The sequence below is a fragment of the Tenrec ecaudatus genome, chromosome 11 (assembly GCF_050624435.1).
Source record: "Tenrec ecaudatus isolate mTenEca1 chromosome 11, mTenEca1.hap1, whole genome shotgun sequence".
NCBI classification, from domain to species: domain Eukaryota; kingdom Metazoa; phylum Chordata; class Mammalia; order Afrosoricida; family Tenrecidae; genus Tenrec; species Tenrec ecaudatus.
The window spans coordinates 70,853,192-70,879,593 of record NC_134540.1 but is presented as its reverse complement, the minus strand read 5'-3'; the positions used below and the strand labels follow the sequence as shown (position 1 = coordinate 70,879,593).

Below are 26,402 nucleotides of genomic sequence, written 5' to 3'. Positions count from 1 at the left end.
GTGAAGAACGCCATCAAGAGATGGCTGGTGTCAGCACTGCGAAAGAGACTGCAGGGAGAACTGTGGCAGACCTGTTACCTTGCCGTAGGACGCAGCTGCTAATGGCCCGGCCGTCTCTCCCTCACTCTTGAAGTTAGGGGAGAGCAGGTACTTTCTGGCCACCATTTGCACATCTACGCATTTGAATTTTTATACACATACATCTATACAAGCGAGCTTCAAAAAGTTTGGGGGGAGATGGGATTAAAAGTTAATAGAATTTTCCCACAAGATCTTTGAAGGCCCCGCACCCTCCACCCCACGTATGTATAATTCCTTGAGATCATCAACCATCTGGTGAGTGTTCTGATTTCCCTGTTCTCCTCACATCTACACGTACACCTGACTTTTACATAGGGACCCTGGGTATTGAAGGTGGTTAACGTGCTTGGCTGCGGAGAGTTCTAGGATGCACAGGTGCAAGGAGCCCCGGAGTCGGCCGCGGGCTCCAGGCCGGGCTGCGAAGGGCAAAGTCAGCAGTCTGAACCCACCGGCTGCTCTAAGGGGGCAAGGGGAGGCTCTCTGCTCCTGAAAGGTCACAGGCTCAGAAACCCACAGGGCCCGTTTAGCCCTGTGCTACAGGGAACCCTGGTGGCATGGTGGGATGCACACTGGGCTGCCAGCCGTAAGGTCAGCGGTTGGAAACCACCAGCCTCTCCACGTGAGTAAAAAGGAGGCTTGCTACTCCCATAGAGCCCTTGGGGAACTGAGATGTGGCTTTTGGGTGCAGGTCATTTTGAAACAGTGTAGGGATTGAAGGGGTTTCATTTGGGCCCTTGTCCAGGGGCGTCTTCTTCAGGCACCATAGAGGAATTATTTGTCACAGGACATATTGCTTCCATCTGCTCTCTGATAACAATTTCCACAGTCTTGAAAACCCATGGGGCAGTTCTACCCTGTGCTGCAGGGTCACCATGAGTCGGCACCGGCTTGGCAGCAGTGGGAGTGAGTCTGGCACATGTGCAAAATCACAGGTCAGAATCAACTTGCTAGCAACTGGTAAAATGTGCACATGCTTTCTTCGAATTCCAATGGAGAAAGAAGGAAATGAAAATCTCTCAGAACCTTCCCTTCCACAGGAAAGGAGTGTTAACAGTATTTCTTTTGGCCTTTTAAAATAAGTGTATTTAGATAAAATACATACCAAATACATATATTTCCACCACAAATTTGAATATCCTTGTAAATCAAGTTGGTTTTGTTTCTTGCACGTTTAATATTTCACATGCTTGGTCTTTTCCTGTGCCATTCCGAAGTATTCACACAAGTTGCAAGGCTATATGGTGTTGCATTGTACGCATGCACATACAATCCCAATCCCCACTGGGCTCTTGCATCGCGCTCCCTTCTCCTTTTGACATGAAAGTATCTGCATATTAAATACACTGGACCATATCTTCATGAGCTTAAGCTAGATTGTTAGAAGGGATTACTGGGTCAAAGGAGAGCTTTATTTCTGTTTTGTCCTATTTTTAGTCGCCTAAGTGATGTAAGGAGCCAGTTCAGGTCTAACGGTGACCTCTTCCTCCCGGGTGGTGTGCAGGCCTCTCCTGGAGGGCACACAGGGACAGGACAGTCTGAAGGACTGAGCGTGAAGTCAGAGACCAAGACTCAGAAATTAGCAGCTGCACCACAAAGCCAGGGCTATTCTTCAAAACAAAACAAAATAAAACAATCTCACCACCACAGAGCTAGTTCCAAGCTCAGCAGGCAGGGGTGGAAGTGCCCGTGAGTAGCCCTTTACCAAGAAGGGCTGTTCTTAGAGAGGAAAAGTTATTATTCTAAGAAGTCAGGTCCACCTATAGATTCCACGTAAGTCTATTAAATCTCCAGGCAAAAGGCTAAGAACAGCCAAGCCATTAGGAAGAACAAAGGACTTCACAGTAATAGCAGGTACCAGAACTTACTGCAAGATCCCTGTAATTACTCAAAGTATTCCCGCTGTGTGCCCAACAGAAGCTCTGCGTTGCAACTTGAGGTCTGTTTCCTTCTTTAGTTCTTTAGCTCAGATATGCTAAAAATGTTCTTCATTTTCGGTTCTCTACCTCTAGGTTTTTGCACAATGTGGTACTAGCACCATGAGAAACAAAGTCTCACTCTGAAAACACAAACCAGTAAGAGCAACAGAGAGTAGCCGCTAACTGACGAGGCTGCTTGTGCACAACCAAACACCTCACGGGATTTGTTCCTTGGTTTAGAGGTTTAGGATCACGGCTCCATGAGCTAGCTCAAGTTAACAGTAACATACCTAGTGCTTCTCTTCTATCTCCTAGTTCACTGTTGGGGCTGCGGGTCGGAAAAACTTGCCACCCAAGGCACAACAAGTGGTGTCGATTCACTTGGAACGGCAGAGTAGGTAAGAGTCAGGAGTAGATGTGTGGCTAGTGGTCACCGAGACCTGCCTCTCCTTTGCCGCGAGGCCGGAGGAACTAGACGATGCCTAGCTACCACTGTACGGAATTTTCACCAAAGATTTTGTAGAAGACTCCTGATCAAAAGGGGGCGATGAAAAATTTTCTAGTTCTGATGGGCTCTAGGCTTTCTAGGGCCACGAAGGGTGGATAAATCCCTGAAAATGTTGCCCTAAGAAAATCTTTAAATATCCCGAGTCTTCTTAAAACCAAGTAAGAGTTTGACGCAACTAGTAAAGATAGGTCTGTGTTGAGCACACAATTATCTTTTACTAACAATCTATAAAAAATACCCAAACTCACCACCTGCAGTCCATTGATAGTAAGTGAATGCCTACTACGTAGACGTTGGTTGGATCATTGTATGATCCAAATAAATTGAACTCAAAAAGCAAATCCACCAGTCGATTCCAACTCAGGGTACCCCAAATGCACAGGGCGGGACTGCCTTATGGGTCTCCAGGACTGGACCTCTGTCCTGGAGGACAAGAGAGTCTTGCTGTTCCCTCGTGGAGTGGCAGCGGGTGGTTTCAATCCACCGACCTTGTGGCTAGCAGCCCAGCACCGGGGTCCCTAGTCGCTCTCAATACAGGATCGATGGGAGGGACGGCAGCAGCTTGGGCCGGATGGGAACCTCAGGGGCAGGGAGCTCACGAGAGGAACTGAACTGGAAGAATGCCGTCAATGCCGTCACATCAAGCTGCACGGGTAGAAACGCTGAACTGGCCGTGCTTTCTTATTTGCAGCGGAATCACCACATTGAAAGAAAATAAATAAACAGACCAAGACGACTCCCTGTGACCCTATAGGGCAGAGTAGAATTGCCCCTGTGTTTCCAAGACTGTAGCTCTTTGTGGAAGTAGAAAGCCCTGCCTTTCTCCTGAAGCTTGGTTGATGGTTCCTAACTGTAGACCTTATGGATAGCAGGTCAACGTGCAGCCATTCCGTCACCAGTGGCTCCTAAATGGACCAACAGAACATGGTGAAAGTCTAAGCACAGACACCCAGGAGCGGGTGTCAAGGAGTTCAAGAAGAAAGAAAATGTTTCCAGACGGATTGTGGTAGCAATTGCATAATACTGTCTGATGTGATCGAACTATGGAACGTTAAGCTATCTGTAAGAGCTCCCAATAAAAGGATTTTTAAAATAGAAATATAACTAAAGGTTAAAAAGAAAACTGAAATATAAAAATAAAGACAGGTGGTCACATACAGCACAGTGCAATCTTTTCATTGAATAATACTTAATGAACTGGATAGCCACAGGGTTAAAAAAAATGGAAAATGAATCTTGCCCTCTTTGCATGCCAAAGCAGCAAGTAAATTCCAGAAAGATTATATATCTGAAAACTAAAGATAAACAAAACAGCTTCTAGATGATAACACAGGAGACTGGCTTCAGGGCCTGGGGAGGCAAAGAATTTTAAATGGGATATCAAAAGTACTAGCCATAAAATAAAAGACTACATGAAAATTAGGGACTTCCAGCAATCGAAAGAATAAGAGAGTAAAAAGGCATTCCTCTGAGTGGAGGAATATATTTGCAATACATACAGGCCCCAAAGGACTTGTGTGTGGGTGTGCACACACTCACACATACATATGCGTATGTGCAAAACTGCAAACAAACTGAAATGATGAAGAAATCCTAGATAGCATTTTGGGCACAGACAACACACTAGCAACAGGCGCCTTCACAAAAGAGGTTATCCAGCAGGATGGTAAGTAAACAGAAATGTGCTCCAGATCTCTTTCCACTGGGGAAGCGGGCGTGAAAACGACAGTGAGATGCAGCACATTGCCAGGGGACTCGCTGGAATTCAATGGAAACGGATGACACTGTCTGCAGTACTGGGGACAGTGCGAGTCTACACTGGGAGAAGCAATGCGGAAAGCCCACGCCCAGGAACACTGCGGAGCTCTGACAGCAATGCCTGCACACATGCCCCAAAGGACATGCCCCGGAGAGTGGGAGAGCATTCTTCCTAGCAGCTCCGAATTGGAAACCATCCAAATGCCCATCAACAGTTACAAGCAAGGTATAAACAAACACATACACACATACCACACCAGCGCCCCGTGGTGTAATTATAGTGTGGAGCAGAATGGAGCAACAGAGAAGGAAGTGAGTCACAGCTCCCGCCGACATGGGGAATCTGGTCACGCTACAGCAGAGTTGGCGTAGCCGGACCCATAGGAGTCTGTCCACATTGGGTGATCCCGCTGATAAAAGTTCAGGAACAGAACTAGCAAATGGGGTTTGGAGACCGGAGGCGGTGGCTGGAGGCCTTCTAGGCACCGGTAATGCTCTCTTCTGGAGCGCAGCCTGGTCACACAGGTGGGTTCCATTTGTGGCAACCTATCCCACTGGACTCGGCTAGGATGCGTGCGCTTTGCTCTGTTTATATTATGCTTCGGCCGAAAATTTACTTAAAAGGAATTCTACAACTTTCCCAGCCTGGAAGTTATCGGAGGCGCCCACCCTCCGGGCCTCTTCCTCAACAGCTACCATCTCGCTAGGAGGGGACGCAGCGTGGTCACCACACGCCGGGCTCTGGAGCCCCGTGGCCTGGGGAGCCTCCGGGCATACAAGATTCTCAGTCTCTCAGAGCCGCAGTGCCCCCATCGACGGCACTTGGGGGCGGGGGTTCTTGGTGCTCTCTGCTTTCTGTCCTCTCAGTGGTAGGGGCCCTTCTCCTTGGAGCAGGCCGGAAGCCGTCCTCTGCTCATATCCCGCCCATTCTTCCCCCTTCTCGCCTCGAGCATCTCTAAAAGAGATGCACGCCTTGCTCTAAGTCCGGGGCGTTTCTGGGGAGCCTGGCCTTTCAGGAGATCTTAGTTCCTTCAGCTTCTCGTCTTCATTAGGCCCGCTGTCTATTAGAGCCTCTTCCCTCTCTAACTGGGGCACCTGGGAGGGGCTCAGGGGCAGGCGTTTCTTGAAGCGAAGGTGATGGGTTAAAAAAAAAAAAGTCGCAGTGTCCCTTCCTCTGCCTCTCTCTCCCCCCATAAAAACCCACCGCCTCAAGAATTCCGAATTCCGACTTGGTGCGACCTCATGTACAGTTTCCCAGGAGGTCAGTCTAACAGATAGCCTCATCTTCCTCCCGAGGAATAGCTGGTGGGTTTGAACTGCTGACCTTGCAGCAGTCTAATGTGGGCTCCTCAAAGCTGCTGCGGTCCTTGAGGTGGGCTCCTGCAGTGTGAATGTGCTCACTGCCAGCTCGGCGTGCTTGACTTGGCCCAGTTTGAAGGGGGGAGAGGATGTCAAGGAGGAAAATTTCCCTGGTTTTAAGTTTCTCATACATGTTTTTCCTTAAAACGTGTTGTTTTTCCTTAAAACAAGCGCGTGCATACCAACCAGGGTCCAGGTACCATGGCCCGGGAATGAGCATCAATTACACAGTGGATATTTTGAGCCAAGTAAAGCACCACACCCGACAGCACAGGCGAACCACCGGGGCTGAGGTGGTGTCTGTGCCAACTTGGGGCACCTTTGGGAGAACAACAGTGACTTTTTAAATAGCTAACATTCGCTGTCTAATTACACGATGCCGGGCACTGAGCTCAGCGCCTCACATGCTCTCCCGCACTTAGTCCTCGCCGCCGCAGCCTCGGCGGCAGATACTGTTATTAACCTGCCTGACCAGATCACTGCCGACCGCGGGCGAAGAGCCCCAGTCCGAGTCGGTCATTATTTTGAGGCATCCGTGAGATAGACTGCACGAGCACCTCCTCTTTGTAAAGTTACTTTGAATGCTTAGGCGAGTTTGATGAAAGGTGGGATTTTAAATTAAAGACGTGGGATTCCAAGTGATTGTGTATGTGTTTTTGTGGCCGTCTGTCTGCCTGGGAAGGTGAGAAAGTATGTGTGTGTCAAGGTGCCTGAGAGAGGGAAGGAGAAAGGGAGGGAGGGAGAGAGAGAGGTATGTGTGTGTGTGTGTGTGTGTGTGTGTAAGAGCGAGAGAGAGGGGTGTGTGTGTGTGTGTGTGTGTGTGTGTGTAAGAAAGTATGTGCATGTCAAGGTGCCTGAGAGAGGAGGAGAGAGAGGGGGTGGTGTGTGCGTATTTTATCTGCCTGGGAAGGTGAGAGAGAAAGAGTATGTGGAGCTACCTGGAGGTGTGAGACATTGTACACAAAGAGAGCGAGAGCGAGAGCGAGAGCGAGAGAGAGAGAGAGAGAGAGAGAGAGAGAGAGATTGCTGCTGCCAGAGGTGGTGAGCGAGCCTGGCTGGGAACGGTGGCGGGGAGTAGGAGCAGGATCCTCCTTTTGGCAGGGGCTCCTGGCTGCCTACTGGCCAGAGATCAGGTGTTCCGAAAGGCAGGGAAACCAGTCTTTCGAGAACCCTGCTCAGGTCATGGTAAATTGGCCCTGCAGCGTGGAAGTGACTCTGACTGCAGCCTCTGGGGAACGCTCCTGACACACCAGGTGGAACCCCCAGCAAAGCAGGCCAGCAGGGCCCGGCCCGGCCCTCTGGGCTCGCCTGCCTGCCAAGGCAGAGGCAGCAGCCCTCTCTCCCCCCAGTGGCAAGCCTCGCGCTCTTCCAAGCGTCCCCGGGACAAAAATACAAAATACAAGAGAGTGAGAGAGACAGAGAGAGAAGAGAGAGAGAGAGAGAGAGAGAGAGAGAGAGAGAGAGAGAGAGCAGGAGAAAAGCACTTCCTTTCTTAACCAGAGGAAAATCATCCAACCTGCCCTACAGGGCAGGGCACAGCGCTGCCTGTGGACAGTGATTTTCACAGGAGATGCAGACAGGCAGTCAATGGAGGGAACAGCACTCGCACGTGAGGATGGATTTCGGCTTGCTGCTTATGATCACAGGTTTGGGTTTTTTTTGTTTTTGTTTTTTTAAAAAACAAACAAAAATCAAGATTTGGTAGCAAGTTGTCCTAAGAAAAGCACATCACAACATGAAGAGGGGCTGTTGTCTTGGCCGCCAGCTCTCGCGGCGTTTCACTCGGCTTAGGTGCTGGGGCGTTTCCTATGAGACGCACGCAGCTCATGCCTGGTTAGGAAAGAAAACGAAACACCCGTAAAAAAGATGATCACGTAATAAATGGAGCAGGAATTGAACCAAGGAGTCCAGACTCGAGCCTACAAAATAAACCAGGGACCCAGGTCTCCCTCCATACCCCCGGGTGGGGCAAGTGTGCTGTCCCTGGCAGAGGGCAGGGGTGCTGCAAGGAAGGCATGCCTGGGGGAAGGGATGCCCGCCCACCGCGCAGGGCTCAGAGAAGTAGAGCAGAGGGGGAGGATGAGATGGTGGCGTGAGGTGACAGAGCCATGCTCCACCTCTTCGACACTGCTGAGAGTCTCCCCCAAAGCCCTGAGCACAAGCAAGCGCTGAGAGAGGGACAATCCTTGGGCAAGCACCTCTGCTAACATCAGACACTAGGCCAGAGTGGCAGGCCTGGCCCACCCCTCCCCCTCTACACTCGCTGGCTGAGCGGCCTTTCATGAGCAAGCACTTGGTGGCGAGTGTGTGCTCACTGCCCGGGCTCACAGCCTCCTTGCCCTTCCAAGATGGCCTTGCTCTTCCGCTGACCGGGGCCCAGCTGCATGAAAGCGCCAACGTGAGGAACAGTTGGAGAGAAGGGGCACTCAGACTCTACCACCAGGGAGCCCCGTCCCCAAAGGACCGGGAGGCAGTGGGCACGTGGAGTCACCCAAGGCTGCTGCTGGGGAGTAGCCAGCTCAGGTCTCCTCCCACGGTTCTCCCCCAGGTTGTCCCGGAACAAAGAGGGCCAAAAGTAGGAATCGCCATGTGCTAAGGGTTGACATGTGTGTCCCCCTAACCTCTCTGTTCACGGAGGCCACCCACTGGGTGACAGGATCTTCTGTGCTACGTCCGTGAGACCATCGCGTAGGTCAACAACTTTATTTGTCCTACTGCCCCCTTTTCAGGAAAAGAAATTCAACACACACACACACACACAACCAGCATTGAAAACCGTTTGTGCTTCATAATAACATAGGCACAAATGTGTTTGATACAATTGATGTATGGATTGTTATGAGTCCCCAATAAAATGATTTATTAATAAAAAAAGAAAGCAGAAAATATCAAAAACGACAACAAACCAACCAAAAGAGAAGGAGAAAACAGCATTTGTGCTACAGGCCATCATCCAGGATAAAGTGTCGGTACCTGCTTCTGCAGCCCCCACTGGGTCGTTCCAGTGCCTCCCCCAGGGGGCGGTAGTGCCCACTTTGGGAAACACTGGTACAGATGGGGTATCTGAACCCACATGACAGAGACAGGCGGAAAGAGCAGCTTAGACTCAGAGAGCGGCAAGCAGAAACGGGGGATGTTAGAGGTCACACGGAGATCTCCGGGGAACAGCAGAGTGTAGGGGCTGTGGTAGAAATTTCCCCCCAGCAACAGAAAGCCTCCCCTAGAGCCGGTGTCCTGAGTTTGGACGCCTAGCCTCAGGAACGCATGAAATGAACTCTGCTCTTAAAGCCACCCCTTCATTGATTTCTGTGACAGCAGCACTAAACCACTAAGATGTCACATCTTCACCTTGGAGAGCTGTCCCTTCCTCTGCAGTGCCTTCTGAGACTCCTACCAACAAAACAAGCCCCCCTTCCCCAGGGTCCCTGTCCTCAGCCATTTCTCCTGTTGGACGGCCCCGGGGGTGGGTGGATGGGGGTGGGCACACGTGCCCATTTTCAAGGTTAATTACTGGTTCAATCTTCTGGAACCTGACCTGAAGCGTCCAGGAGAACAAGGAGCTGGCCTTCTAATGAGAAAGATACGCTTTTGGAAAAATAAATACGTGTACAATCGAGAGTGCTCTCATTAGGGGTCAGGAACAAGGCAGCTATCGCCCAGCACACAAGTGAGAACGTCAGGAACACAACTGTTCACGGTCAAAGATGTGTGACCTCTGCAGTCAGCCCTGGCTGCTCCTCTGCCAATGGGGGGCACTGCTCGCTGGCCAGCTCTGCCGTGGCCTTGCCCTGCACTGACAAGTCCTGCACTAGGGGGTGACGAGGCTGCCAGCTGCCGCTGCTGGGCCCGGTGCCCTGTGCCCAGAGTACTGGAAACAAGCAGGCCGCTCCCGCCACTCTCAGATACACCTGCCTCTGGGTCTCAAGATCAAGTCACCAACTCGGGACTGTTTCCAAGTAGCACTGACGGGAGACCAGGTGTCCGGCTGCTTTCCCTCCCTACTCTCCCAGGCTGCTCTTGTGAAGCACTGTATGGCCAGTCGGTGACGTGGCTTCACCCTATCTGACATCCCCCCTCCCACCCCACCCCTAGCTCTATGCGCCTTGGCTCCCTCTTGGTCTCCCACACAGGGGGACTGCTGCCAGGCATGTACATGCTGGCCTGCCCAGCACTGTCCTTGACCCTCTTTTCTCTCTCTCTCTCTCTCTCTCTCAGCACATGCCCACACCTTTCTCCTTACTCCAGAGTCGCCGAGTAGCAAAAATGATTAAGGGTTCCACGGTTCACCAAAAGATTGGATGTTGGAATCTACCTTGAGGCGTCCTGGAAGAAAGACCTGCTGCATAAAAACAAAAGCAAAAGCCCAGCCAGAGAAGCCAACCCACCAACCCCAGCACGGTCTAGGCTGACACACCCGCACACGCACACCTGTCGCCGTAAGTTATAATCAAGTCAGTGGCAACTGGGTCCCTCTGGTTTTTCACTTGGCCTCCCTCGTGCCCCCCACCCCTCCCCGGTCCAGGACAGTGTCACCTGCCCACTTGCCCAGGTGCACTGTCCTCTTCAGGGTGTCCCAGGACTGGCAGCACCACACAGAGGTTCAGGCTCTCAGGTCACATGCTAGAGCAGCGGTTCTCAATCTGTGGGTCACGACCCCTTCACAGGGGTCACCTAAGACCATCGGAAAACACATATTTCCGCTCCTCTGATCATCTCCAGGCGGGCCCGCCCACATGCAGACACGAGTACCCAGTGGGAAGACTGCTACCCTGCTGCACCACGCTCCAAGACAAAATCCCATTCATTTGTCATCAGACAGAAATATCTCACATTACAGAATTACATACTGCTTTTGTGATGAATCACGATGCTTTAATGATGCTCAATTTCCAGCCCTGAAAATACATCCTGCATAGGAGATATTTACATTGTGATTCATAACAGTAGCAAAATGACAGTGACGAAGTAGCAACGAAAATCATGTTATGGTTGGGGGGTCACCACAACATGAGGACCTGTATGAAAGGGTCGCGGCATGAGGAAAGAGGAGAACCCCTGCTCTAGAGCCACTGAGTTCGAACCTGAGTCTGAGGGCGTATAAAGGTGTGCAAAACCCTGGTGTCCACAGAAAGCATAAGCTCATCACCACCTCTCCCCTCTCTCCCCACCGCCTCGCCAACCTGCCGCGGCTTCCTTGTCTCCCCATTTCAGTGGGGTGATGTCACCGCCAACCCAAATCTCAAGCTCCAAACCTCAGATGGCCACAAGCACCCTCTGGCCGGGACTCCCACGCCCGCGGGATAATCGCTGACTCCAGTGACTCTGAATGCAGCAGCAGCTGGCGGGCCGGCCCCCCCTGACCCCTCTGGCCCCTATCTGGGAGCTGCCCAGCTAAGCTGTGTTTACATGTCTGTCTCCCTGGCAGGCGGCGGGTTCTGGGAATAAAGCTGTTTTATTCACTTCTGAGTTCCAACAAGGAGCGCAGTGTCTCACACAGAGCCGTCAGTAAATCAAATGTTTGTTGCACAAATGAATGAACAAGCAAGACGGGAGAGAGACACTTACGGTGTGTCAGGTGACGGGAGCCGAGACGGGCGCGGCGCTTTCTCCTGACTCGATCAAAGTGAAATTGAGTCGGTGGGAAATGGGCTTTGTGGAATCGCTGGAAATACACGGTGGGTTTTCATGGGAGCGTGTCTAGCCCTTTTTGGATTCCCAGTTTGCACCCACGAACGTGAACCTCAGGGAAGGCCAAACGTGTTCTGACTCACAGCGACCCTGTGAGGGAGCGTCCACAAGTTTGTGGGAAAGCGGGATGCAAAGATCCAGGGCCTTTTCCATGAACTTTGTGGGGCTCCTTGCTTACGGAAGCCTCCTCACATCCATAGGAGCCCTGCAGTGGGGCTGCTAACGTGCCCAGCTGCCCAGGGAAAGGGCGGGGGTTCAAGTTCAAGGCCTAGTGATCTCCTTGCGGAAAAACAAAACTCTGCCACTGAAAACTCTATGGCGTATGGCAGGGGTACTCAAACTTTTTAAAGAGGGGGCCAGTTCACTGTCCCGCAGACCGTTAGAGAGGCCCGACTATAGTTTAAAAAAAAAACAAACTATGAACAAATTCCTGTACACACTGCACAGATCTTATTTTGAAGTAAAAAAACAAAACAGGCAAAAACACCCGGCGGGCCGCATAAATGTCCTCGGTGGGCCGCATGTGGCCTGAGGGCCATAGTTTGAGGACCCCTGGTGTATGGTGTCACCAGGAGCCAGAACCCACTCAAGATCAATGGGGGGGGGGGAAGGGAGAGCCTTCTATGTATAAGAAAAGTAACAAGAGCCAAGGTCACCTCATGGTTCAGCTCCGGAGCTGGCTAGATGGTTATAAGGTGGGTGGGGAAAGATAAGCTGGTTAAAGATGAGCTAAAGGCAAGGGAGGGGTAGGAATGCCACTGAGGGGGAGAACATAGCAGAAACTCGGGATTCGGGATTCTGGTCTGAATAGAGAAGTGCTCATTCCACTGCTTTGCTTTCCTTACTTTGGTCTGGGTGAGGGAAAATTCAAACAAGGCCAGGCCTAGACTAGATTTCGAGCTGCGGCCAAACCCACCCACAACACCCAGCACTGCAAATAGTGGAAGGTGCGGTTGAAGTCAAAGGACCAAAGTTCAAATGCAAGACGTCTCTCTGGGGCCCGACAGCTTGGTGGCACCACTAGATGGTCTTGCTCCTGAAGCTGGCCACGGCGCCTCACTGGTTTTCTACCCTGCTGCACCTAACACCGTGTCGGGCACATATGGTGAACAAAAACCCACACCAGCCCAGCCATGGAGGGGATCCCAGGCCACGGAGACCCTGTGCGCTCAGAGCAGGGCTGCTCCACAGAGTTCTCTGAAGGAAGCAGACCATCGGGCCTTTCTTCCTTGGCCCCACTGCATGGGTCTCTGAAGCCACCCTCTCCACTCATAGCTGAGCCGCACAGACCTGCGGGTAGCACACTTGAAGGATACGAGGCTTGCCACCTTAACAGGAGCTGGCAGAGCAGCTGGTGGGTTTGAACCTCCGACTCTTCCGTTAGCAGTCCAGCGCTTACCGGACGGCGCCACTCGGGTTCCTAGTCTCATCGCCACTGAGTTGGTTCTGACTTAAAGGACAGGGCAGAACTGCTCCTGTGGGTTCATTCTTTCTGGGAGTAGAGTTTTCTCCCCCAGAGCAGTTGGTGGTTTTGAACTGATAAGGCTGTGGTTTCAGCAGCCCCGTGCGTGACCACCATGCCTGGTCCAGCGTACAATAAAGATAACTGACTTGCCTTGAGCTGGGAAGTTCTAAGCTCAGGGGCGTGCACCTCCCCCCCCACCTGCCCTGAACCCCTGAGCCTGTCTCTAGAGCGAGTGGGAGCCCAGCCAATGGCCATGCTAAGGAGTGAAGACCCATCAATTCCTGGTGGCCAAAGCCAGCTTCCTTGTAGCAGAGAAACTGAGGCACAGGGAAGAGGGCCGTGCACCCCACATGCAACACCACAAACTCAGCTTGATGTCAGTCCCTGGCACACTAATATACATGACACCCCAGGGGCGCCGTGTCACCCACTCGGTGGGGCTAGAGAGGACAAGGCCCTGCTACCTGCCCAAGACCCATTCCATTTTTATCTCTGACCCAAACTCCCAACAAATCAAACTTACTGCCTTCCAGTCAATTCCTACTAATAGCAACCGTATAAGGCAGAGCGGACCTACCCCTGTGTGTTTCAGAAGCTGTAACTCTATGGGGGTAGAAAGACTTCTCTCTCTCCTGAGGAGTCACCACTGGTTTCAAACTGCTGACCTTGTGGTTAGCAGACCACCAGGACTCCTTCTATCCCCCCTCAGCTCCTTAAAATGCAAAAACAACCTCAGGACGAGGACTGCTCTCTCCCCACCTGGAGAGGTCATTCACTCGTTCATTCAGTGGCTTTTGATGTCGCAGAAACATTCTAGGGCTGGAGACGCACCAGGCAACACAAAGGAGAGCCCGCCTTCCAGAATTCCTACCTCACTGGATAACTGTAAGTAACATGATACTATAAAGATGTTACAACAAGGGATCTGGCCATGAGGAAGAGAAATAAGAGCATGGGGCAGACAGAGACAGACGAGGCAGGGCAGGGTGTGGAGATGCAGTCTATTTCAGCAGGTGCAGAAGCAGGCAGGAGCCAGTCCTGTTGGGGTCTGGGGAGGTGCATGCAGAGTGGGCCCTGGGGTGGGAACAATACTCAGGGAAGGGCAGGAAGGCCAGGGGGCTTGGCTGAGCCTTCCCTTGTCACTTATTTATTCACCTGTTAACAAACGTTGGGGGGGGAGGGCATGGGTCCTACCCTCAAAACCCAACCCAACCCACTCATAGGAACCCTAAAGGGTGGCGTAGAATGGCTCCATTGGGTGTTTAAGCCTCATCGGCTGGTGGGTCTGAACTGCCGACCTTTTGGCTTGAGATGCAGCCCAATGCTGACAACCGCTATGTCACCAGGGGCTCCTCCCACTGGGGGGGGGGTGAGGTAGGACTGGGGCAGGAGTCCACAGACCAGCGTTCCAGGGCCTGTACCCGCCGTGGGGGGGTGAGGCCCCAAGAGACACTTGGCCAAGGCTGGGTCATTCTGCTCGGGGCGGATGCTGCTGCCAGTCCCGGCTATGGTGTGCTGGCAAACTTTTTTCTCTTGGCTACAAGTCTTCCAGAGACCGGTTTTGTACGGGAATCATGACAAGCTGCAGAGGCACACCAAACGTTTGCTGTGCCTCTGAGGGCCTCATCAGGAGCGGCCGGTCCCAGGAGAAGGCCACCTTGCTTGGGTGGCAGAGGGTGGGTAGAAAAAGAGGAAGGCCCTCAATGAGGTGGACTGACATTGACGGGCAGCGACAGATTCCAAGTTAGCCAGCTTGCGAGGATGGCACGGGGCATCATGTTTGGGTCATTTCCACACAGGGTCTCTGAGCCGGAACACACTTCACACAGCACCTTTGGGCAGCAATGGGGAGGCCAGAGCCCCAGCTAAAAGTGTGGACGCCAGATGGGCCTGAGAGCTGCCAGAGTGGAGGGAATCTGCCGTGGCTCAGCACCAGGAAGTGATGGCATCGGCCCGTTCATTGGGAGTGACCATCCCATCCCATTCACAGCTCCGTGGCCCACCAGGCAGGCTAGGTAGGCTGCGGCTGTGTTTCCATGGAGTCTCCAGGTTCAAGCCACCAGCCTTTGTTGAAGAGAGTCTGGTGGATTCAGATATCAAGCTGGGAAGCTTGGCTTAAGGGAGCTCTGGCCTGAGAGCTGTTTTTCCACCTTGACAGGGCATTTCTTCATCAGAAGGACAGCCTTGCCACGCTCCGTGGTCCGCATAGCGTCCCACCCTGGGAGAGCTCAACCCAGCGGATCATGGGCTGGACAACCCGGACAGGCCAATGCATTCTGGTTAGATCCAGATGCGTGCTTGGTGGTGGTGGTGCCTCTAGTCACCACAAGTACTCTCCAAGACAGAGACGAGGTAGCTTCTCTGGAGAGCCCTAGCCAGGCTCCTGACCAGCAGGCCTAGAGGAAGCCTTCTGAGCCCCGAGGCTGGCAGGACAGGGGACACACAGCCTCCCTGAAAATACTGCCTCTGTCCTGGGAGAAACAGGTTCCCACTCAGGCTCTGCTACCAGCTACCAGCTACCAGCTACCAGACCAAGGCCTGTGTCTCTGTCCCTCCAGTCTCTCTGAGGTCTGGCTGCCCAGCTGGCTCCCCCTTAGGGTTATGTTAGTCAAGCTGACCTCTCTGGGGGGAGAGATGTGGATAGGCAGCTCTAGGGGGCCCTGGTAGCTTAGTGGTTTTGTTAGGCAAGGACAACAGTTTGAAACCGCCAGCTGCTCTGTGGTAGACAGATGAATCTCAACCTGGGGCTCCCGACCCCTTTGGGAGTCAAACGACCCTTTCATAGGGGTCGTCCGATTCATAACAGTAGCAAAATGACAGCTATGAAGTAGCAATGAAAATAATTTTATGGTTGGGGGGGTCACCATAACATGAGGAATTGTATTAAAGGGTTGTGGCATGAGGAAGGTGAAGATCCACTGATTTAGAGGTTTGGAGACCCACCGGGGAAGTTCTTCTACCCTGTCTTATAAGCGTGCTCTGAGAGGTCAGCTCTAAGGTGGAGATCCCGTCTATGAATTAATATTTTTTTAAAGGTAACAACTTCCCACCCCCACAATCTTTTCAGCTGGCACTTGGAAAATCCGGACAGGATCTTCCAGCTGACTCCCACCTGAGCAGTTAGTTCCAGTCAGTGGGGGTTGCAGCGGTGGAGATGACGGCAGGGAGGGCCTTACAAGGTTCGGAGGAGTAACCCCTTCCTCCGGGCACTAGTCCTTTATAAATAGCACCCCTCTGTGCCCCTCACTCCCTTTGCCCTCAGAATGCCCGCTAGTCCACTGCTAGTCTGAGGGGTTCAGAGAGGTGGAGGTGGGAGGAAAGTCTTGTTGCGGCTCAGAAAGGTGTGTGGTGCACTCTGAGCTTTGAGGCTGATGAGTAAACCCTCTGAGTCTCCCCCTACTACCTGAGACCTGGCCAAGCACACAGGTGAGCAGGAACAATGCAGAGCTGGAGGGGGGCTGGGGGGGCAGATCCCATCAGACCACTGGAGGGAAGCTTATGCTTGGCACCCGGAAAGACAGGGCAATATCCAAGTCTTCATCGACTTGCTTCTGCAGAAGAGTCACAAGAGTCCCTTGTTCTTGTTCTGAGATCACCAACTACTAAAGGCCCGATTCTCCTGCCTGTGTGAACGAGGAGTTCCAGGGAGGCCACTCCCTTGCACTCCCAAGAAAACAGAATGACTATCCCGGCTTACAGGACTCCTCACCTAGAGCCCCAAATGACTCTTTCCCTACTAGCCCAACCCCAGGACCTAGCTAGAGGTCAACCAAACCATGTGCTGGGCCACAAGCACGCCCTGTCCCTGCCCCTCGGGTTCCCTGCTCCCTCTGATTCAAGGGCCAGCTTACTTATCCAAAGGAAACCCGGCCCCCGCCCATCTTCTAAGTCCCTCCTCAAAGGCTCCTTCCCATAGGAAGCTTTCCCCAGTTTTCCAGTCTTCCTGACTTCATCTCCATCCAAGTGCAGGTTGCTTGCTTTGAATCTCCATTTCTTAGGTCTCAGCCTCCTTGAAAGCATTTGCTTTACTCTATCCTGTTTCAACAGGGAGCTCTGGTGGTTAGTAGAGTGGGCTGTGCACTGAGCTACTAACTACATGATCAGTGGTTCAAACCCACCAGTCACTCCCCTGGAGAAAAATGAGATTTTGTACTCTCATTACTTGCAGTCTTGAAAATCCACCCATGACAGTCTCAATGGCAGTAAGTTTGGTTTGGTTTTGGGATCTTGCTTCAACACCTCCCTGAGCACTTGTTCTATCCCTTCAACTAGACCACAGGCTCTCCAGGACCAGGGACCGTCTATGTTTTACTGTCAGATTCATGAGAAGCACAAAGCACAATGCCTGGCAGACGCTTAAATTTTTTGTTGTTTTCTGTACTGAGTACTATTGCCTCTGGGGCACAGGCAGTGGTGGCAAAGGAACAGAAAAGCAAGACAAACTGTAGGACAGGGCACAGCTGTCCCTGCGGGATTCCAAGGATGCAACTCTTGACAGGGAACAGAAAGCCTAGCCTTGCTCCCAGGGAGCGGCTGGTGGTTTCCGGCTGCTGACCTTTTGGTTAGCAACCAAATATGCATAACCACCAGGCTCCTCACAAGGGGCATGCGAGTCACACCAACAAAACACCAAACTCGGCTGACACACAACAGGCAAAGGTACCGGAGAGGTGTGACAGAGCCATGTCATGCACGCGCGCACGTCCGCATCCCCCGCCAGACCTTACCCTGCTTGAACTCCTCCAGCATGGCGTCCAGCTTGGTGTCGTGGAAAACAAAGTGGACCGGGTGGTTATAGAAGCGGGTGATGGTCTTGAGGGGGGTACAGTCGTCGGGGTCCACGAAGGCCAAGTCTTTGACATAGAGAATATCGACGATATTGGAATGCTCGTCTTCAAACACAGGGATGCGGGTGTAGCCGCTCTCCATGATCTCCGACATGGTGTTGAAGTCCAGGATGGCGTCGCTGCGGATCATGAAGCAGTCCTGGAGCTGGGTCATGATGTCCTCCACGGTTTTGGTCCGTAACTCCAGGGCTCCCTGGATCATATTGAGCTCCTCTTTCACGAGGTCGTTGTACGGCTCCGTCACCTTCAGCATCTCCATCAGCTTCTCCCGGTTGTAAACAGTCCCGATCTCCTGGCCCAGCACAAAGTCCAGGATCTTACTGATGGGGAAACTGAGGGGGAAGGTGAGCAGCATGAATAATTTGGTGATACTGATGGTGTTGGCACCCACAGCCAACCCATGTCGGGAGCACAGGGCCTGCGGGACGATCTCCCCAAAGATGACAATGCCGATGGTGGAGGAGGCCACCGCCATGACCCCGGACCCGATGAGGTTGTCCAAAAGGATGGTGAGGGAGGTGTTGACCAGCACGTTGCCCAGGAGGAGCGAGCAGAGCAGGTAGTTGCCCTTGCGGCGGATGGGCTCAATCTTGCGGGCGTAGCGCTTCTCCTTCTCGGTGCCACAGTTCTGGACGATGCGCAGCTCCATGGGGTCCAGGGCCATGAGCCCCAGGTTGAGGCCCGAAAACATGCCCGACAGCACCAGCAGCACGACGATGATGAGGACGTGCAGCCAGAAGGGCAGGAACCTCCCCTCCTCTTCCTTCAAGTAGAGCAGCGAGTCTTTGTCCATCCACCTCTGCCAGGGCCCGTCCACCCCGGCCCGGGTGCACAGCGCGTACAGCTTGTGCCTCTCGCTCCTCCGCAGGAACTTGGTGAGCACCACGAGCATCCCGGACGTGTTCCCGCGGCTCACATTGACCAGCCTCTGGACAACCAGGTCCTTGGTGAGCTCGGGGCAGCTGGTGGAGTTCTGGGAGGACTCGTACTCGTCCATCTCGGTGAAGGAGATCAGGTTGCTGGGGATGGAGCCCAGCCTGTGGCCGTACAGCCTCAGGTTCACCACGCTGCCCTCGGACACGTAGATGATGCCTTCCTGGGTGATCCCGCACGACTTGTTGCAGCTCGCCAGCCGCATGCCCAGGATCGTCGCCCGCAGGGGGTCGCCCTGGCCCCGGGCCCCCCGCGTCCAGAGCAGCACCAGCAACCCCGACGCCACCAGGAGGAGGCGCCCTCGGGCCGGCCCGCCGCCCGGGGACCCGCCCCCGCCCATCGGCGCCATGTTGCTCCTGCTCCGCCGCCGCCGCCGCTGCCCGCGCCTCACCGCGCGGCCCTGCCCGCCGCCGCCGCCGCCGCCGCTCCTGCCGCTCCTGCCGCTCCTGCCGCTCTGCCGCCGCCGAGCCAACTGCCCGGGCCGCGGGCCTGACGTCAGGTCAGCGCCCCGCCGGCCCCGCCCCGCCGGCCCCGCCCCGCCCCGCCGGCCCACGCCTCTCATTTGCATGGGAGACTCCGCCCCGAAGCGCGCGCCGCCGGCGCCGGACCTTAAGGGAGTCCCGGCGCTTAAGGTGGACCGGTGCCCGCCCCGTTTTGAGCCCGGGCCGCTCGGCGCCGTGCCCCCGGCCCCGTCCTCGCGCGCGAGCCCCGCTCCAGTCGCAGTGCGCCCGGTCCGCCCACCGCGTCCACTCCCCGTCCTCAGGCAGCGGTCCCTTCCCCTTCGCTGGGAGTCTGGAGCCGCGGCCCTCGCTGCCGGACACTGGAGAAAAGTTCTTTTCGAGGTTTACCGACGGAGGGGCGCGGGCTTCGTCCGCAGGAGGCCGTGGAACCCGCGGCGCGGCTGCCCTCCTCGTGGGCACTTTTCCGGGCCTCCTCCCCGCTGGGTGGATTTCGGCTGACCTTGGCCCAAGACCAGGGGTAGAGTCGGACCGCGGGCCGAGGCTTTCCCTGTGGCTGCCTGGCGTGTGTCACAGGAGCTGGACAGGGAATGCACCTTCCCAGGGCAGGCTCGTGTTCAGTTTGGGGGGGTCCCGGGGGGGTCCCCGTGGACCTCAGACACATCCACCACGCTGTCGGTGGGTGCTGTCAGCTGCTGCGAAGCTGGGCAGGGTTTCTGCTGCTTCAGGCGCTTGCAATACAGCAACGAAGAAGAGAAAGCTCCTGCCTATTGCAGCATACAGTTTAAAAACTGACGCGAGGCCAAAGAGCAAGTCTATACATCCACAATGCACCAACAGGGAAGATCCGGCGGAGTAGTGGTTCCGTGTCAGGCTGCTAACCTCAGGGTCAGCAGTTCAAAACCACTCCCTGCTCTGAGGGAGAAAGATGGGGATTTACAGTTTCAGAAACCCACAGGGGCAGGTCTACTCTGCCCTGTAGAGTCAGTGTGAGCCAAAATCGACTCGGGTCCTCATTTTTCCCCTTCCTTCACAAACCCTTGATACTTTTTTTAAAGTTTTATTTGTATTTTATCCACATGTCATACAATTCAATAATTCAGTTGTATCAAGAAGAGTTAGCTGTGCAATTGTCAACACAGCCAATTCTAAACATTTTCTTCTTCCTTGTAATTATTTTTGTTTCTTTTTTAAAAAATCGTTTTATTAGGGGCTCGTACAACTCATCACAATCCATACATACATCAATTGTGTAAAGCACATTTATACATTCATTGCCCTCATTCTCAAAACATTCGCTCTCCACCTGAGCCCCTGGCATCAGCTCCTCATTTTCCCCCTCCCTCCCTACTCCCCACTCCCTCATAAACCCTTGGTAATTTATAAAGTATTATCATTTTGAGAGTGATGATGGCAACAAATGTGCTTGACAATGGATGGATGGACAGATTTTGATAAGAGTTGTAAGAGCCCCCAATAAAATGATTTTAAAAAAAAACCAAAATCAACTCAGGGACAGGAGGGTAGCAAAGTGACCATCAAGTCCATTCAGAGACAGAGCAACTTCCTGTGTGCCAGGGACAACTGCTCCATAGATTTTCCATGATTGGCATTTAAAAAATATATCGCCAGGCCTTTCGCCTGGGGCATCTGGTGGACTTGAATTTCCAACTTTGCAGTTAGCATCTGGGCATGCTGACCAATTAATTTGCACACACAGGGATTTCAGCGTGCACAAAATATGTGTGAGAGGTAGCTATCCGGATATCTATTTTACAGCTGAGGAACCTTCTCTTGGGCGCAGGTCACAATGCTCCCAGATTGTCATTTGAAGAGCAGGTCCTGGCCATGACAAAAGGAACCCAGAAAGCAGAACCTCGGACTAGCTGTTGCCTCCTGTCCCCAGAGTTCTGCATTGCAACGGAGCCAGACCCGGGGCTCAGCTCCTCTTAGCGATTTCCTGATTCTCTTACGACTTCCGTTTGGTAGATTGGAGCCTCTCTCTCGGCCTCAGTTTCTTCATCCATAAAATGGAAGTGAGCATGCCAACACTAGCTTGTGAGGGCGGATCTTTGTGAATGTTCTCTTGACCTGTAGCAGTCCTGGTCCCTTGCCTGTCAGGACCAGGGTCCCTCACCCTGAATCATGGGTGGCGACTGGCCAGCTGGGACAGCTGCCTATGGAAGTGAGCAGAGAAGCACAGTGCCAGGCCTAAACCCCATGTGACTGCTTCCGGGATAGTCAGTCCTTCCTTGGTGTCAGTCCACAACTATGAACTGAGCTGCCAAACCCTCGGGGTGTGTAGGGAAGTGCATAGCTGCCCACCCCGTTGGCCGAAGGAGACAGACAAACATCCTTCTAGTCCCTGAAGAGGTGTCTTGAGGAGAGCAGCAGGCACTGGTCTGACCCCTGAATCTTGAAGTAAATTGTTTGCTAGCACAAACACTGCAGTTGACTTTCTCTCCATATTCTGTCTGTCTATAAAAGCAACAATGAATACCAGTCAGGAAGAGTCTACACAGGAAACAACCCATCTGACATGGTGTGGAGAGGAGGTCAGGCAGCTGAGAGGCCTGGCAGGTGCCTCCCTGCGCCCCAGTGAGTGTCTAGCTAGCCAGCTTTACAGAGAGCAGAGCCCTAGGGAGGGCACTTGCCAGGACAAGACCCAACCAGGAAGCAGAACCCTCGGCTGCATAGGAGGTCCCCACGGCCCAGAGTTCGGTATTGTTCCCCCACCCCACCCCTGCCAATTCCAGGGCTCAAGGAGTCGTCCGCCCCCCTCTTCTCATCTCTTTCCAGCTGGCTGGAGGTCTGATGAGCTTCCCAGCTACACTCAGAGATTTTCTGATTCTCCTATTGACCACTTGGCTATTTTTATTTTGCCCTTTCCGGACTGTGTGCACTCAGAAGCTCTGTCCACATGCCTGTGTGCCGTGACAGAAGCTAGCAAGGCAAAAGAAGCAGCCTTTGTGATAATTGGCTTAAAATTGATGCCACAAGGGTGAGAGGAGGGAGGCTGGAGACGTGAGCTTGGCTGCTCATTACCCCTTCTCTGACTCATGGGTTCTGGCATGAACAGCCCGTCTCTGCCACCATTCCTTTAACAAGACCACTCTGTGGTGGGCGAGAAAGAGGAGGCTTCCTGCCTCCGTCAAGGGTCACTGTCTCGGAAACCCCCAGGGGCTGTCCTCCTCTGTCCAGTAGAGTCATGCTGGAATACTTGGAATAGATTCCATGGCGTGGAGTTTTGAGTTCTTGTCTCCGGAACAGGGTGGCGGTAAGTCAGAATCAACTTGGTGGCAGTGAGTTTTGAGTTTATCCATGATTGTATGCACACCCAGGGTTAGGCATCGAGAGCAGATTCAGTGAAGTAAAGGAATGAAATTCCTCTTTGGGACCTAACTGAGGTCACAGGACACACTCTGTAAAAGATAAAAGTGGGAGTGGAGGTGGGGGGTGGAGGATGGGCGTGGGAGGTAGGGCTTCAAAGAGTTGGTCTGAACATTCCATTCTTTTTTGCTTCCATTTTTCTACCACCTTTAAAAAATTAATCATTTTATTGGGAGCTCTTACAAATATAACAATCCATAATTCAGTTAGATCAAGCACAATTTTCCCCCACAATATTATAATTGCTACCAACATCCGTTTCAAAACATTTTCTTTCTTCTTGAACTCTTTGATATCGGCTCCCTTTTATCCCCTCCCTCCCCACCCCACCCCACTCCCAAGAGCCCTCATTATTGAAGTATTATTTTGCCACATCTTACACCATCCAATGTATCCATTCACCTGGAATTCTGTTATTCGTTCCCCTCGAGTGGGGTTACTCTAGTCACCATTGCTATCAGCGCCTCTTTCTGTACTCTCAGGGAATCATTCCTCCCGTTGCTGTTTCTGAAGGGTTATCTGTATTGACTTTCATGCATTGAACCTTTCTACCAGCTTTTTGAAGCCCTCCATCCTGAAAAGGCTTTGGTGGCCCAGACTGGAATCCAAACGTTTTCCCCCAATTAGAGCCTCAAACCTTTCTCCCTCTGCAGAGGTGAAATAGGTTTGTTGCAGCATGGTTGGGGAAGTATAGGGAGGTGATGTATAGTCAGTTCCTGCTCTTTTAACCCTGCCTGGAGAGTAGAGCTACCCCATAGGATTTTCTAGGTGGTTGTCTTCATTCTGGAAACTGATTGCCAGTTCTTTCTCCCGAGGAGCCCCTGGGTGGGATTGAGCCCTTCCATCAGCAGCAAAGCATAACTGGGAGCTTAACGAGTTCACCGCCTGGTTTCCTTATCAAACCCAAGCTCAAACTCACTGCCATCAAATCATTGTTAACTATCAGACAGGTTGGAACTGCTCCTGTGAGTTTTGGAGACTCTATGGGAGTCGAAAGCCTCCTCTTTCCCCTGTGGGGTGGCTACTGGTTTTGAGCTGTGCACCTTGTCATTAGCAGCACAATGAAGAACCACTATGCCACCAGGGATCCTTATTGCGGGAACCAAAACCCAAGCCTACTGGTATCAAGTAAATTTGACCCTGATCCACCTTTTCATGACGAGTAGAACTGCCAGATAAGGTTTCGAAGGCTGTGCATCTTTACGGAAACAGACTGCTACATCTTTCCCCAGAGACCGGTCTGTAGGTTTGAACCACCCACCTTTCAGTTAGTAGCCAAACTTTTAACCACTGTCTCACCAGGACTCCTTTAAGTTGTTGTGGTTAGGTGACAGTTGAGTTGATTCTGACTCATCGAGACCCATGTACCACAGACAGAAACACTGCCCAGTCCCATACCCTCTTCACTTCATTTAATTCTTGGCTGCTGCTTCCATGAGCGTTGACAATGGAGCTTGACAACTTCCATTTGTTATCCATTGGTCATAATGCTGGCTACAGGTCCAGTTGCGAGAAAGTCATTTCTCTTCCATGGAGCAACTGGTAGGTTCAAAGTCCCGACCATGTGGTTAGCAGGCCACAGGATAACCCCACACCACGGGGCTTCTTCAGCTCCCTTGTGGGGAAATTAAAAAGCAACCACAACTAAACTACTACTTGGAGCTGAGACACAATGCCTTAGAGAGCAGAGTGGAATTGCTCACCAGGGCTTCTGAAGCTGTCAATCTTCACAGGAGCAAAAGGGCTTCATCTTTCTCTGAGGAGCAGCTGATGGCTTTGAACTGCTGACCTTGTGGTTCTCAGCCTCACATGTCAACCACAATGCCACCAGGGCGCCATGATGTGGAGATAACGCTCTATGAATATGCAGAATCCGGAAGCCGGGGCATTCCTGTGGCTCCTATTGACCAGGCTTTGAGAGAACCAAGAAGGAAACAGGTACAAGTCAGACTGTCTTTTGGGATCCTGAGCCCTGAACATCTCAGAGCACTCCACTCATGAGATCTTGGCACCTGACAGGTCTTTGGGGGTGTGGGCCCTGAGGCCCAAGCTGGGCGCATTTGAGACGCCTTCTATCATTGAGTCCAATTCTTTCTGTGCAGGGGAAACAGCCTTAAAGCTTTCTTGTCCACCGGACACTGTGCTGATGCTGGGCACAGCAGGGTGTCCAGTGCTGACCAAAGATCCTTAGTCAGCCCTGGGCTCTGGTGCTCCATTCCTAGCCTGGAATTGATAGGCCTCTTCAACCTTGGACTCCCCAAGTTTGGCCCTTCGGCTAGTGGTGCTGCGAGCCCGCGGGGTGCCTTGGATCTTGGGGTGTAAGAGCTTGGTTGGAAGGAATGAGGCGCCCTTTCAGGGTGAGGAAGGGGTCATCATCAATACATGTAGTGGTCTGTGGACTGGCTGGCTGTACTTCTACAATAACTGAACACTGACAGGTGACGTCTCATCTAGGCCATTAAGCTGTCTCGGATGGGAAGGGGCAGTCAACCTTCCATAGAAGGAGGAAGTGGGTGGTTAGCTGAGGTGCTGCCTTTTCCTCAAATCCCAACTCAAGTCCTCCTAGCAAGCAGGGATGAGCACCTGGCTGGGCAGGCATTCAAGGGGCATGATTTCTACCTGAGGCAGAGACCTCCCTGAGCTAGAACAAAGGATGAAAACGCCAGGTCAGAGGGCCCAGGCCAGGTCAAAAAGCGCTCTTCCATTAGGAGGTCCAACGCCAGAGCAGCAAAGGTGAAATGAAGAAGAGGTCATAGTAACCGGGTTGGCTTCCAGACTCCTTTGGCCTTAGAACAAGTGTTTCCCTTCTAGGCCAGGACCACAAGAGGAAGGATGCCTCACCCGGGGGATCCAGGCCAGGCCCTGGAGGCACTGCTGGGGCTGGACTCGCTCACTGCCTGCTTGTGACCTGGGGCTCTGGACACACAGTCAGCACTTCACAAGGTGCCTGTGGTCAGCACTCAGGAAACATCATCAGTAATCCTGAGGACGATGAAAATGTTGCAGCCAGGAGTTTTAGCGGGCACTTGTCCGTTTCTTTAGCTCAGTGGACCTCACCAGCCTAATTTCAGCCGCAGACATCTTGTTCTTTCTCTCCGTTTTCGTTTGGAGGGAGAACACTCAGTAGAGGATGAGGAGGGGTTGGTCGCCTAGGTCTAAATAACACCCTATCTGGAGCTGTTGGGCCCGTAGTGAGGGGAGGAAGGAGGCTGGGTGGAGGCGAGACTAAGGAGCTTGGGGCTGAAGAGACTTGGGCAAGTCCGAGAGAGAAGGGTTGAATTGTGTCTCCTCAGAGTATGCAGCTCAATGTAAAGAAAGTAAAACTCCCCACAGCTGGACCAACAGACCACATCAGGCTAAACGCGGGTGGGGGGGGCGAAGATTGAAGTTGGCAAGGATTTCATTCTCCGTGGATCCTCAATCAACACTCTTGGCAGCAGCCGTCAGGAACACAAATGGCGCATTGCAGTGCGCAGGTCTGCTGCACAGGACCTCTTGGAAGGGCTGAAGCACAGGGAGGTCACTTTGAGGACCGAGGCGCGCCTGACCCAGGCTGTGCTATCTTCAGTCGGCTCACGGCATGTCAAAGTTGGCCCACGACGAAGGAAGACTCAAGAATCCTGAAAGCACTGTGGTCCAGACCACCAAAAGAAACTCTGTCTTTGAAGATGTACAGCCAGAAGGCTCCTTAGAAGCAAGGAGGGTAAGACTTTGTCTCCTGTACTTTGGACATATGATCAGGACACACACACTGCCATGAGTCATTTCTGACTCACAGTGACCCTATAGGACTGGGTAGAAATGCTCCTGTGGAGATGAAGTCTACAAGGATAGGAAGCCTCATCTTTCTCCCATGGGACAACTGGTGGTTTTGAACTATTGGCCTTGTGGTGAAACACACTATGCTTCCGGAGCTCCTCATCAGGAGACACCGGTCTCTGGAAAAGGACATCCTGCCTGGTAGAGTATTGGCAAAAAAAAGAAAGAAAGAAAGTGGAA

The 26,402-nt window shown here is 52.8% G+C and overlaps 1 protein-coding gene across 2 annotated transcripts in view; it reads right to left on the bottom strand.

Moving 5' to 3' along the window:
• CNNM4 (cyclin and CBS domain divalent metal cation transport mediator 4) overlaps positions 1 to 18,916 on the bottom strand; it is a 36,460-nt gene extending 17,544 nt beyond the window's left edge. For both annotated transcript variants that reach the window (XM_075563185.1, XM_075563186.1), the window contains exon 1: positions 17,503 to 18,916. In XM_075563185.1, coding sequence (XP_075419300.1) covers positions 17,503 to 18,904 — 1,402 coding nt within the window. In that variant the 5' untranslated portion in view covers positions 18,905 to 18,916. The remainder of the gene's footprint in view (positions 1 to 17,502) is intronic.
• Positions 18,917 to 26,402: the final 7,486 nt, after the last annotated feature.